Genomic DNA, 13,822 nt, shown 5'->3' with positions numbered 1-13,822 from the left:
GATTGCATGTGTATTAAATGTGTCTGAATAACACTGGTCTGTGATGAGTGAAGAAAGGCTTGTTGTGTCAATGAGGCTCTCCTGTGTGTTGTTTTCTGTTTGGCCTGGCCCACCCACCGCGCACCTCGCCACCGTCTCCACGCCCCTCCTACACCCACACCCACCCCGCCAAACCCTCAGCGTGAGCTCAGCGTCAGGTAGAGTAGCACCGCCACCTCACCGCTCACTCTTCCGACCCCTGCACACACACACTCACTCTCATACACACTCACACACACTCACTCTCATACACACTCACACACACACACACTCACACTCACACACACACACTCACACACACACACACACTCACTCTCTCTCTCACACACACACACACTCACTTACACACACACACACACACACTCACTTACACACACACACACACACACACACACTCACACACACACACACACACTCACTCTCTCTCACACACACACACATACACACACTCACTTACACACACACACACACACACACACACACACACACACACACCCCTCCACTGTTTCTGTTCTCCACCTCCCTCATACCTCTCCGTTCTTCTATCTCTGCTTGTGCTGCTGTTGTGTCAGCGTTCATCCACCCGGGGGCGCTCTCCATCTCAGCACCATCGCCGCACGCCAGCGTCTCCACTCTCGGTCCAATCTGAGGCCGTGACGTGATGAATCCTCATTGGCTTAACCCCTTCTCTAGCTGCAAACGCCGTCGCCAAATGATTTATTTGCCTCATCAATAGTGACATCGGAATAAAGACTTAATCCAAAAAACAAACCTAAAATAAAAGCCTATGAAATCCCAGAAAAGCATACATATCATGAAACTGACCAGAAACATCTGATCCAGTAGCATAAATACATACAGTAGTTGTAGCATTATTACATTATTGTACTTATTATTCGCATCATTTCAGAGAAACACAACCATTCGGCAGTGTGTTTGCGGGGGCAGGGGCTGGGGGGGTACAGGGGGGGCGCTAGCGTCTCTGCCCTCCTTGGCGTGTGATGGTGCTGGGATGGGCCCGGGTGGGCTTCCCTCCTGCCACTGGCCTCCTCGTCTCGCTTCTCAGGCCCAACAAGGCTGCAACGGACGCACCTGTCTGTCTCTGTGTTTTAAAAGCCACACTCTCACACACACACACACACACACACAGACAGACACACTTAGGCACACACAGACACACTTAGGCACACCACACACACACACAAACACACACACACAAACACACACACACACACACAAACAAACACACACACACACACACACACACGCACTCACAGACACACTTACTCAACACCCACATGCTACGGAAAGCCAGACACATACACTTACTTACTGCACACACACACACACACACACACACACATACACAGTACACACACACACTTACCTACTACACACACACACACTTACTACAGGCTCTAAGGAAAGCTGTCACACCCCCTGCATTCTATGTCAAAAAACAACAAGCCAGCACACACACACACACACACACACACACACACACACACACCCCTCCTCTTGACCTGGCTGTCCACATCTGTGTCAACGGCCACTGTCAGACAGTGCTCTTACCCACAACAGTTTCCAGCCCCTTCTAGACAGAGTTTAGCCTTTCCTTTCCATTGGGCACGCCATTCAGCGCTTAAGCACAGACAAGCTACAGATAAGAGATGGGGAGATTGTGTGTGTGTGTGTGTGTGTGTGTGAGAGAGAGAGAGAGAGAGAAAGAGAGAGGGGGAACCACAAAGTATTACCTTAGACACAGGATGTTGCAGGTCTTTGAATAGATACTCTATGCTGGAAAGGGTGGCTGCCTCAGTTTGCCTTGAATATGACGTGGTTACACACACACTCACACACACACACACACACAAATCACACAGTAAGGCCAAGCTCAGTGCAGCCCCGTAAATAGCACAGAATGCATGGTTTCAAAAACGTACTGCTGTTTAAATACCAGGGCAATTATTAGTTACCCTTTGGGAGACGAGTGATAAGATTTAGAACATTTTAGAAATTTCTCATCTGCCTTTTCTGGATATGGCCTAAAGCACTGAGGAGATCGAAAGAGTGTGTGAGTGTGTGTATGTGAGTGTGTGTACGTGTGTGTGTGTGTGTGTGTGTGTGTGTGTGTGTGTGTGTGTTAGCAGCGCAGAGAAGTGGCAACTGCAGCGGTCACCCTTCTCCTCTGCTCCCACTGGTCCATGCAGTGCATCCATCCCTGAATTCACCTTTCTTGTGTTTGTCTCCACTCTTTTTTTCTTTCTCTCCTCTGTTGTCATCTGTGTGTGTGTGTCATCTGTGTGTGTGTGTGTGTGTGTGTGTCTGTCTGGTGCTTCTCTCCGGTCTTGTGTTCTGATGTCTCTCCATAGAGGAAACTCCGCTGGGATATGTGAGGAGACTTGCATCTGACTCTTCTTAGTTTGTTTTGCTTTGTGACACTTTCTTTTCTTTTCTTGAATGTTTTTTTTGAGCCATTTGGGCCATTTTGAGTTGAGACATAAAGCTGCGATTGATCAGTCAAAGATGTGATTGATCAGTTACAGCTGAGATTGATCAATTGATCAGTTAAAGATTGCACAACCTTGGAGGGATGGACGTGTAGGGTTCTCAGCTCCTGACTTAGTGGTTGGGCATTCTTTGACTGTATTGCTCTAGCCGTGGAATAACAACAGTCAGGTCATTTCTGCAGTATTCAGCAGGACTGGCAGATCTGCACCCCCCCCCCCCCCAAAAGATAATTCTGCTCAGTAATTTCATACAATTGTCACATCCTCTGCCATCATTTAGAGTTGTGGTGGTGGTGGTGGTGGTGGGATTATCCATTGAAGTACTGTTCTAATTCCACTTGCTCCTGCAAATTCTATTTCTAATCCTCCTTAGTGTGTGTTGTGTGTGTGTGTGTGTGTTTGCCTTTGTGCTCCATCACAAGGTTCCCCACTAACCCACATTTAATGTGTGCTCAATGTTTCATGTGCCCGTGTTTACTAGAGTTAGTTTTAAAGTAACTGTGTGTAGGTGCTTGAGTGTTTGCCCTGGAGTTTGTGTGTGTGTGTGTGTGTGTGTGTGTGTGTGTGTGTGCATGTGTGTGTGTGTGCATGTGTGTGGGACAGAGAGAGAGAGAGAGGAAGTTTGTTTCTGTGAGTGTGTGTTTGTTTCTGTGTGTGGGTGTGAGTGTGAGAGTGACAGATAAAGAGAGAGGAAGTTTTTTTGTTTCTGTGTGTGTGTGTGTGTGTGTGTGTGTGTGAGAGAGAGAGAGAGAGAGAGAGAGAGAGAGATAGAGACAGACAGAAACAGAGAGGGAAAGTGTGTGTGTATGTTAGTGTGGGCTGGTAATTGTCTGTTTTTGACTGCATGGGTCAAAATGTTTTTGGTGGCTAACGACTTCCTCCCTCCACCCACCACCTACTCTATGTGTGTGTGGTTGTCATGGTTACAGGGCTGCACTGGCCTCTGCTCATCAGGCTCAGCCCCTCCCCCAGACCCTCAGTGTCCTGGAGAGCACGCCTCAGGTCAGGGGCATGCACACCATCATCAGGTCAGTCTCTCACACACACACACACACACACACACAAACAAACATAGCACTCACTCACATTCACACTCACTCTTTCTCTCTCTTTCACACACACACACACACACACACACACACACACACACACAAACAAACATACAAACATAACAGTCACACACGCACACGTGTGTGTGTATGTATGCATGCATATATGTTTTTGTTTTTAATTAAGGCAGCTGTCTATGTTTTGTTCTTATGTCAGTGAGTGCATATGTACTGGCGTTAATATGTGAGGGTACACTTTGCACAGAGCTTAGTTGAATTCAAAAGCGTGCAAGTTTATCGAGCACTTCAACTAAACTAACCCAGCGGGCTGCACACTACGTTCTAACTTTGGAGGGAGCTAACGACCAAGTCAACCGCTGCAACTAAGTCACTCATCTTCTCGTCTACTTGAACCTTAATCCCCGTTTCAAAATAAAAATCCCTTCACCTTTTACTTTTTGCCACACATATAACAAATAAGCCTTTCAAGCTGACAGTCAGTTTGATGGTTTATTGGAAATCTGAAGGGGAGTTCACAGGGAGAATCTATGTTGAAAGTTAGTATTTGGATTTAAATATACTTCCTTTGTGATGGTTCTACATTAATTCTGGGATTTTACATTAAAATATCTGTTATTACAAGCTTCAGTCTTTAGGAGAAAAAAGTTATTTATATATATACATATACACACACACACATACACACCATGCATACCACGCAGACACAGACCATGTAACCACACATACACACAAACATTTCCATATATACACATATAGTACATACACATTCACAGACACACACACACCCACACACACACGGTCACTCCGTCAGGTCTGTACCTCTGTGAGCCTGCTAGTGTTGAGGTTCAGTGTGTGTATACCTCTGTGAGCCAGCTAGTGCTGAGCTCTAGTCAGAGAAGAGGCTTGGAGGAGCAGCACAGATTATCAAGCTCCGGGGTGGTATAAGGAGTGTCACTGCAGATGGGTTAGTGTGAACACATGTGGGGGGGGGGGGGGGGGGGGGGGGGGGGCATTACCTCTCTGGTCCACTCCATCTCCCCTCAGTCTTTCTCTCACTCTGCTTCTCTTTCTATCTGTCCTATCTGTCTGACTCTCTTATTCTGTCTCTCCCTACCTCATCCCCCCTTCTCTCTCTCTATCTCTCTCCCTACCTCACTCGCTCTCTACCGCTTTCTCTCCCTACCTCACACTCCCCCCTCTTCTCTCTCTCTCTCCCTACCGCACACTCCCCCCTCTTCTCTCTCTCTCTCCCTACCTCACACTCCCCCCTCTTCTCTCTCTCTCTCCCTACCTCACACTCCCCCCTCTTCTCTCTCTCTCTCCCTACCTCACACTCCCCCCTCTTCTCTCTCTCTCTCCCTACCTCACACTCCCCCCTCTTCTCTCTCTCTCTCCCTACCTCACACTCCCCCCTCTTCTCTCTCTCTCTCCCTACCTCACACTCCCCCCTCTTCTCTCTCTCTCTCCTACCTCACACTCCCCCTCTTCTATCTCTCTCTCTCTCCCTACCTCACACTCCCCCCTCTTCTATCTCTCTCTCCCTACCTCACACTCCCCCCTCTTCTCTCTCTCTCTCCCTACCTCACACTCCCCCCTCTTCTCTCTCTCTCTCCCTACCTCACACTCCCCCCTCTTCTATCTCTCTCTCCCTACCTCACACTCCCCCCTCTTCTCTCTCTCTCTCCCTACCTCACACTCCCCCCTCTTCTCTCTCTCTCTCCCTACCTCACACTCCCCCCTCTTCTCTCTCTCTCTCCCTACCGCACACTCCCCCCTCTTCTCTCTCTCTCTCCCTACCTCACACTCCCCCCTCTTCTCTCTCTCTCTCCCTACCTCACACTCCCCCCTCTTCTCTCTCTCTCTCCCTACCGCACACTCCCCCCTCTTCTCTCTCTCTCTCCCTACCTCACACTCCCCCCTCTTCTCTCTCTCTCTCCCTACCTCACACTCCCCCCTCTTCTATCTCTCTCTCTCTCCCTACCTCACACTCCCCCCTCTTCTCTCTCTCTCTCCCTACCTCACACTCCCCCCTCTTCTCTCTCTCTCTCCCTACCGCACACTCCCCCCTCTTCTATCTCTCTCTCTCTCCCTACCTCACACTCCCCCCTCTTCTCTCTCTCTCTCCCTACCTCACACTCCCCCCTCTTCTCTCTCTCTCTCCCTACCTCACACTCCCCCCTCTTCTCTCTCTCTCTCCCTACCGCACACTCCCCCCCTCTTCTATCTCTCTCTCCCTACCTCACACTCCCCCCTCTTCTCTCTCTCTCTCCCAACCTCTCTCTCTCACTCTCTACCTCATTTTCTCCCCCGCTCTGCAGGAATAAAGAGACGAGCCGAGATGAGTTCATCTTCTACTCCAAACGGCTGATGAGGCTGCTGATCGAACGCGCCCTCTCCTTCCTCCCCTCTCAGGTGAGGAGAGACACAACAGAGAGACATGGACACACAGACAGACACACAGGCAAACATACAGACAGAGAGAGGCAGACAGACACACAGGCAAACATACAGACAGACAGAGAGACAGACAGACAGACAGACAGACACACAGACACACAGGCAAACATACAGACAGAGAGAGGCAGACAGACACACAGGCAAACATACAGACAGACAGAGAGACAGACAGACAGACAGACAGACACACACACACACAGGCAAACATACAGACAGAGAGAGGCAGACAGACACACAGGCAAACATACAGACAGAGAGAGAGAGAGAGACAGACAGACAGACACACAGGCAAACATACAGACAGACAGAGAGAGGCAGACAGACAGACAGACAGACAGACAGGCAAACACACAGACAGAGAGAGAGAGAGAGAGGCAGACAGATAGATGTGATGTGTATTTCTAGATGTGTATCAGTTTTGCTATGGCAATGCAACATGCTCTTTCCGTGCACACGTTAGTTAACGTGAACTGATCTGAATGGAGCGAAGGGGCAGAGACCACATAGTCAGACAGTGTGTGTGAAAAAGTAAAAGTGTGTGTGAGGCGCCTGAGCTGTGGAAACCTTGTTGAACGGGCCACCACCACCACAGTGGAAACGAGCCCAGAGCATGGGCAGCTAGCACGCCTCTGAGCCGCACCTGACATTTAGCCCGTGCTGTGAAGCGACATGATCACCAGGGGTTACTCCGCGCCTCACACACACACCACTCGTCTAGGTGTGACGGCGCAGTCTTAGCTCCAGCACAGGGGGTTAAATGGGTCTTTTGTGTCTCTTTGACTCGCTCTATTTAAACCTTTTTCTGTCACACACACATACATGATGTAAATACTCTCTCCCTCCCTCCCTTGCTCACTCACTCACTCACTCACTTTCTGTGTCTATTTCAACCTGCTTTTCTCACACACGCAAACACATTCTCTCTCTGTCTTTCCGTCCGTCTCAACCACTGTCCTTCACACACTCACACACACACATTCTTGCTGTCTCCCTCCCTCTCTCTCTCTCTCTCTTTATTCCCGTCACAGACACACATTGTTCAGACCCCTCAAGGACAGGACTATCAAGGGCAGACTTTCCATGGAAAACAGGTACGTAAACACACAGTAATATTATCACCATGGCAATGCATTCAAACTCTGTGAGGTCATGGGCTCTCCGTCCTCTGTTCCTATATATCTTGTCCCTCTCGTCTTTCCGTAGATCACCGGCGTGTCCATCTTGAGGGCGGGCGAGACCATGGAGCCAGCACTGAGGGCCGTGTGCAAGGACGTCCGCATCGGCAAGATCCTCATCCAGACCAATCAGGACACAGGAGAACCAGAGGTACACGCCCACCTGCCTCTGACAGGCGCCATGTTCAGACCGTTCCTTAGGGAAAACCTTCTGCTAAATAGACACCATTTTCTAATATCTTCGCTATCGCCGGAACATTGGGAGTCATAACCAAATTGGATTCAATTACAAATGTATTTGGCACTCTGTCAAACATCATGGCGATCTGTCTGAAATTTTAGCCAGAGATCAAATATATTACCATATTTGTGCAATGGGAGAGGATAGCATTTTGACTATTGGAACACCGCTCTGAAAGAGAACTTTGACTATTGGAAGTAAATGTAATTCGTTCCTGTACTTAAGTAACATATACTGTAGATGTATCTGTACTTTACTCAAGTATTTCTATTTGGTGAGACTTTATACTTTGACTCCACTACATTTCAAAGTGAAAATTCATACTTTTTACTCCATTACATTAGGTAAAACCTCTCGTTCCTTTTTACCAAAGCGAATCAAATAATGAGAGGTCAAAGTGAGTGCACAATCACATCAATCAGGGATCAGTGCGCAATTTGCTGTGAAGTCCTTTTCCGTTGAATTCTGCAGCATTTTGAGGCTGTTTTATGCTCATGCTTAGCCTACATAACGCTACATAAATGATGGAAGAAACATACACAAGCAGGGCTCAGATACACATACGCGTTTTTGTAAAAACGCGACGCTAGGAAATGCATTGATTCCCATGGTACGGGGCGCTTTGCGTGAAAGCGCGCCGTACCATAGGAATCAATGTATTTCCTAGCGTCGCGTTTTTACAAAAACGCGTATGTGTATCTGAGCCCTCAACGGTGTTTCTGCTCAGGCTCATATTTAAAAATTCTTGCTTTTTATTAGGGCACACGATGTTGTAAACCTTTATCATGCAGTTCTTGACAAACTCTCCCTCGGTAAAGGTATCACTACGTACGTTTTTACAGTCTTCGGTGCAGACTGGTATGCTCTGTAGTTTTGTGCAATTTATGCAAAAACTAGTTCCTGTAATGACATTTTTTTTTCACGTTTAATCTGAGGTCAATTGTTTTGTTTTGACTTTCGTCTGTTTTTGTTCCTAGGGTTGTGTAGGGAATATCACTACTATCACTAGTCTTCAGCACAAACTAGTAGAATACACCACTTTCTCTGATTTTGTGGAACTAGTTCCTGTAATGGTATTTATCATACTTTGAAACATAAATCAGGATTTATGAGTTTAAGGGTACACACAGACAGATGTGATATAGTAAAGGAGCTTATGTTTAACTCCACATTTTTTTTTATAATTAAATGTACAACTAAGTTACAAATAAATGTAAAATTAAAGAATTGTTCTCTAGTGCTGTTATTTCATAACCACTTTGTCTTACCTAATGTCAATAGATAGCTTCCAATGTTTTGTACACTTTTTAATAGACAAATGTAAGACACTATTTGAAGAGTGGCATTAGTATTTTCACCTTTTGAAAATTTTGATGTGAAAATGATAAAAGGCCATTAGAAGCATAATTTCTTCATGGTACTTTTACTTTTAATACTTAAGTATATATGAAGGCAAATACTTTTATACTTCTACTTAAGTGGAAATTCAAAGTGCATACTTCCACTTTTACTGGAGTAATATTTTACACCAGGTATCTATACTTTCACTTAAGTACATAGTTAGTGTACTTCGTCCACCACTGCTGAAAGAGAACTTTGACTGTTGGAACAGTGCTCTAAAAGAGAACTTTGATTGTTGTTAACAGTGCTCCAAATGAGAACTTTGTTTATTGGAACAGTGCTGTAAAAGAGAACCTTAACTGTTGGAATGCTGACTCAGTGTTTCCTGTGTCCAGCTGCATTACCTGCGTCTGCCCAAAGACCTCAGTGAGGACCATGTCATTCTGATGGACTGCACCGTTTCCACAGGCGCCGCCGCCATGATGGCCATCCGCGTCCTACTGGTGAGTGCCTCCAACCCTATGGCATATATATCAGTATTTCAACCTCCCATAAAACAGATCATATATGCCAGCCCTGTATACTGGATCGCTATATGACATTTCAAACTCTTAAGCATTGAAACTAACAAAAAGGTTATAAATTAAAAATAAATAACAGCTGCTACCTTTGCTTTTTAGTTAATACAGGCCCTTGTACCTCTAAAACAGGGCAATGATGATTGTGATGCTTTGGATGATGTATAGTAAGTGTGTGTGATTGTGTGTGTGTGTGTGTGTTTGTTAGGACCATGATGTGCAGGAGGAGAAGATCCTGCTGGTCTCTCTGCTCATGGCTGAGATGGGGGTACACTCTGTGGCCTACGCCTTCCCCGAGGTCAAGATAATCACCACGGCCGTCGACAAGAAGGTCAACGACCTCTTCCACATCATCCCTGGCATAGGTGAGTAGCACTTCAAGAAGAAAAAAAATCAACCTAATTAACAACAATATATAAGAAATACTATGATACTATACAACTTTAAGGCTCCTTTAAGTCATCCAGGTAATCATGTTTTTGTCCTTAAAACGAATCTGAAACGTTGAAATGATTAAAATCTCATTATTAGAATCTGCGCACGTTCACTTGCTCTGTAGTTGACTGTGGATGTTTTTTTTTTGCGTGTGTTCTGGAAAAAGTTGTCCGTGTTGGCCATGGAAGGTAGAAAGGCCTATTAATATGCATCACTTTCAGGTCTTAAGGCCGCCTTCATCAAATGCCTCATTATTTCCATTCGTCCTTTATTTATCCAGTAAACTCAACATTAACTTTAGAAGGCGGGGGCTTTGAGCAGGAAAGTGTGTGTGTGTGTGCGCCTGTGTGTGTGTGTGTGTGTGTGTGTGTGTGTGTGTGTGCATATTCAAAGGCATTCGCTCATATACTGTACTCTTCATATCCGTCATGTCAGGTCTTTAAGAGCCTGCAGGTGTGCGTTGATGCCTCAGGTCTACTCTGTAGCATATGTCCCTTTTGGGCTGTAGAAGCTCAAAGTCAAAGTAGCTTTATTGTCAATTACTTCAAATGTCAAGACATACAAAGTAATCGAAAGAACGTTTCCCACTCTCCTACGGTGAAACATATAAAGTGCACAGGCACAACAGATAAGACAGGACATTACCTAATACTACGCTCATGGCTCTAGCAGCAGTAACCGGCCATTATCACACCTTTGAAAAGGCAAAGAAGGCGCGTGTGTGTGTGTAAGGGTGAGTGTGTGTGTGTGCGGTGGAGAGTCCTCCCTCGCCGACAGTCAGACTGGAAAGGTCCAAAGACTTAACAAATCTGCACCTACCAAATCATTGCAGTTAAATCATGCGCTCCGCTTTTTTGATGGCGAAAGGGACGTAAGCTACCCACCATGTGCTCTTTTGTCTTCTATGTCACGAAGCACTGAAATTATTATTAAAAATGTGTTTCAATCTTTTTCCAATATCAAGCTGCAGAAGTTAAGGCTGATATTTTTTAGTGTCAGTGTTTTAAGGTTTAGCTATTTGTTGCCCATGTTGTGGTTCCTTTTATTTTCTGCTCAGTAGAGGCTAACCTTTCTTTGATGGCAAAGCTTTGAGCGTTGATGAATGTGGGTTCTTAAGAATTAAGCATTAACTCAAGACATTTGATTTAGTTCAAATTCAGTTAAAATATTTCTTTATGTCTTTTAATTCGACAGGAAATGTGGAAGTGTGTGTGTGTGTGTGTGTGTTTTCTCTGTCTGTGTAATGACTTCTTCACTCCTCCTCCTTCATTGAAGGTAACTTTGGGGATCGTTACTTCGGTACTGATGCTCCCCCAGACTGGAGCGACGAGGAGCTGGACGAGCCCAGTTATTGAGCCACCGATCACCTTGGTAACAGAGGGAGCGAGGTTTCTATGGAGAGGGGTGCAGGTTCAGCACCCCTGTCCGGCAGCTACATGGACCCACCAGAATCCACCAGACGGACCACCACTGTTTTCCTGACATCCAGCTTGGAAAACAGGCATGGGGTTTGGGGGTGGAACAAAAACAATCACTCTGCATACTGTTTAGTTTTTTTTCACATTTGTGAAAAAACTAATGTTTTATGAAGAAATCTTGTATATATTTAAAATGTTTACAATCATTGTCGAACGGTGTCTAAACGGTGTCACTGAAGTGTTTCTTGGCGACTGCGAAGAGAAGTGATGTTTTGCCTTACGCGTTACAAACACGACCGCTCATCAAAGACTTTGGAGTGTGGTTTGGAAAACTAGTGAATTGGCGACAGCTGAATGTCAATCTTTCTTTTTTTTTTTTTTTTTTGGGTTGTTGTAGCTGACTCCGTTTGAGCTGCATTTCTGTTGCTTTTTTAACATCTCTGAAGAAGTTGACCTTTTTTAGAAGCAGGCAAGCCGTGCCGTTTGTTGTCGAGATGTGCCACAAAGAGGCCGCTCTCTGCTCTCAGAGCTCTCAGAGCTCAGACACTGCGCATTCTTTGAAGGACCTCTTCATGGAAAAAACTTGTGGGCGTCATTTCTTTTACTCTGTCTGTGTTTGTCCCCCGCACTAGCTCACTCCCCCTCCCCCACCTATTCAGTCCTGCTGACCACACCACACGTTGCAGAAAACACGGGTCTAGCGAGCTCAGCCAGCATTTTTCTAAGCAGAGGCCAAAGACTGTTTTGTTAGGAGCCACCCATGAGTTACGAATAGAGGTAGAAGCTCGATGATTCTAGAGGGCATAAAGAATAGACAGCCTCTCAGATATTGCCACGTGCGGCTGTTAATCAGACTTGCATTTTAGAACTGTGAGAATCCTGGTGATGTCGTCTACGAAGCTTTTTTTAGTTCATTGGCAAGTTGTCGTCGTCTTTTGTCCTTTACTACTTATTCGTATTCATTTTTTAGGCTGTGTATATTCTATCCTGATAACACACACAGTAATGTGCTACCTCATGAGTGTGTGTGTGTGTGTGTGTGTGTGTGGTACTGTAATGGGCAGAAGCTCAGGCACACATACAGTCTGTGTCTCACACATATTCGTTTTTCTTTCTGTTACGCACGCCATCCGCTAATCTAGTCATGTATCACATTGCTTTTGACGAGTGATGCACATCCAACAGTCATGCCAACTTGTTCTACCAAATAACAAAAACAACTTTATTTAAAAGCTTTTTGAGAGATATTACATTTCTTGAAGCTATTTGGGGACTGGATGTCAAGGAAGAAGGAAACCAGTTGTAGCAAGCAAATGTACCTGACCACAATGTGTTTGATTGTTATGGTGCGGTGACCGTCTGACTTGACCATATATGGCATCAACTGATGTGTGTTTATGAATGTGTGTGAAACTGCAGGAGCCAATCACGTGGCTCGTCGATGGCGGTTTTGTATTTATAGTTAAAAATTATTGTTATTGATGCTGCGACATGTTTTTTTCTTTTCTTTTATTATTTCACCCCAGAAAGCACTTAGGTATTTTGATTGCATGCACAATGTAAACCATGCCATATGTCTTAGATCTCACTCTTGATGCCTTAGCTTGAGCTCTTTTCTTTTTTTCCAGCGAATGTATTACTTTAACCTACGACAGTTATTTATTTTGAGCTGAAACAAGATTTATCGTGTCTAGAAAATGTCTTAGTGTATTTGTTCAAGATGCTCGCTTTGGGTTTTTAGCTCTAGCTTTTGCGGTGCACTAGACAGCAGCGATTGTACAATCCCCAAAGATGCGTGGACATGCACCTGCGAAAGCTTGGATGCGGAGAAGGAACAAAACCAACAAAAGATGATGCGGAAATGCCAGCCTCACCAAATCCTACTAACCCACTCTACCAGCACTCTGTGCAGTGGGTAGGTGAACTCGGAGCTCCCTTACAGAACGGTAGCGCTAGGAGAACCGCCAGCAAGGCAGGGCGGGGATGGATCCCTGCAGGTGTGTGTTATTAACCTGCAGGTGTGCGTTATTATGGCACCACTTAACCACCACTGTCCTGCGTAAACAGAAGGCTGGTGTGTGTGTGTGTGTGTAAAGGCTTTCCCCCTGTTTTAGCCAACCGTGTGCAGTGATGTGCTTTCATTCTCTCTCTCTCTGTATTTGCATGGGATGTTTTTGTACTGCAAAAAAAAAATGACATCTTAAATAAATGTGATTATTTTATGTATTTCTTTGATGTGTCCCTTTTGTGTCCCCCTAGGAAAATATACTTAGAAAGCGCATCTCTGTCTAACTGTTTCACTTCGCTACCTGTGCGTTGTCTGTTGTGTCCTAGTTAAGTGTCTGTGTCTGTGTGTGTGTTCAGGAGTGTTGTGTCCTGTGTGTGTAAGTGTGTGTGTGTGTGTGTGTGTGTGCACACATGCACACATTTTTGTTTTTCCACTGGTAGTTTCATTTTGAGTAGCAAAATTGCTTAGTTTCCTGCACCTTAAATCAACCTATCAACCAACCAGCTTCCAGATAGGGGTACCTAAACCACACCATCAGCTCAACAGAACA

At 45.5% G+C, this 13,822-nt stretch overlaps 1 protein-coding gene across 2 annotated transcripts in view; it reads left to right on the top strand.

Moving 5' to 3' along the window:
- uckl1b (uridine-cytidine kinase 1-like 1b) overlaps window positions 1–13,490 on the top strand; it is a gene marked incomplete at its 5' end in the record, with an annotated part of 41,365 nt that extends 27,875 nt beyond the window's left edge. For both annotated transcript variants that reach the window (XM_080832494.1, XM_080832495.1), the window contains 8 exons: window positions 2,412–2,431; window positions 3,479–3,577; window positions 5,938–6,031; window positions 7,105–7,167; window positions 7,280–7,402; window positions 9,229–9,336; window positions 9,620–9,776; window positions 11,122–13,490. In XM_080832494.1, the coding sequence (XP_080688620.1) occupies window positions 2,412–2,431; window positions 3,479–3,577; window positions 5,938–6,031; window positions 7,105–7,167; window positions 7,280–7,402; window positions 9,229–9,336; window positions 9,620–9,776; window positions 11,122–11,201 (744 nt within the window). In that variant the 3' untranslated portion in view covers window positions 11,202–13,490. The remainder of the gene's footprint in view (window positions 1–2,411; window positions 2,432–3,478; window positions 3,578–5,937; window positions 6,032–7,104; window positions 7,168–7,279; window positions 7,403–9,228; window positions 9,337–9,619; window positions 9,777–11,121) is intronic.
- Between the last annotated feature and the right edge of the window lie 332 nt (window positions 13,491–13,822).

This window comes from Sprattus sprattus (assembly GCF_963457725.1).
Source record: "Sprattus sprattus genome assembly, chromosome: 2".
Taxonomy (NCBI): domain Eukaryota; kingdom Metazoa; phylum Chordata; class Actinopteri; order Clupeiformes; family Clupeidae; genus Sprattus; species Sprattus sprattus.
Note: the sequence above shows the minus strand (reverse complement) of the source record. Positions and strands in the feature narration are given on the sequence as shown.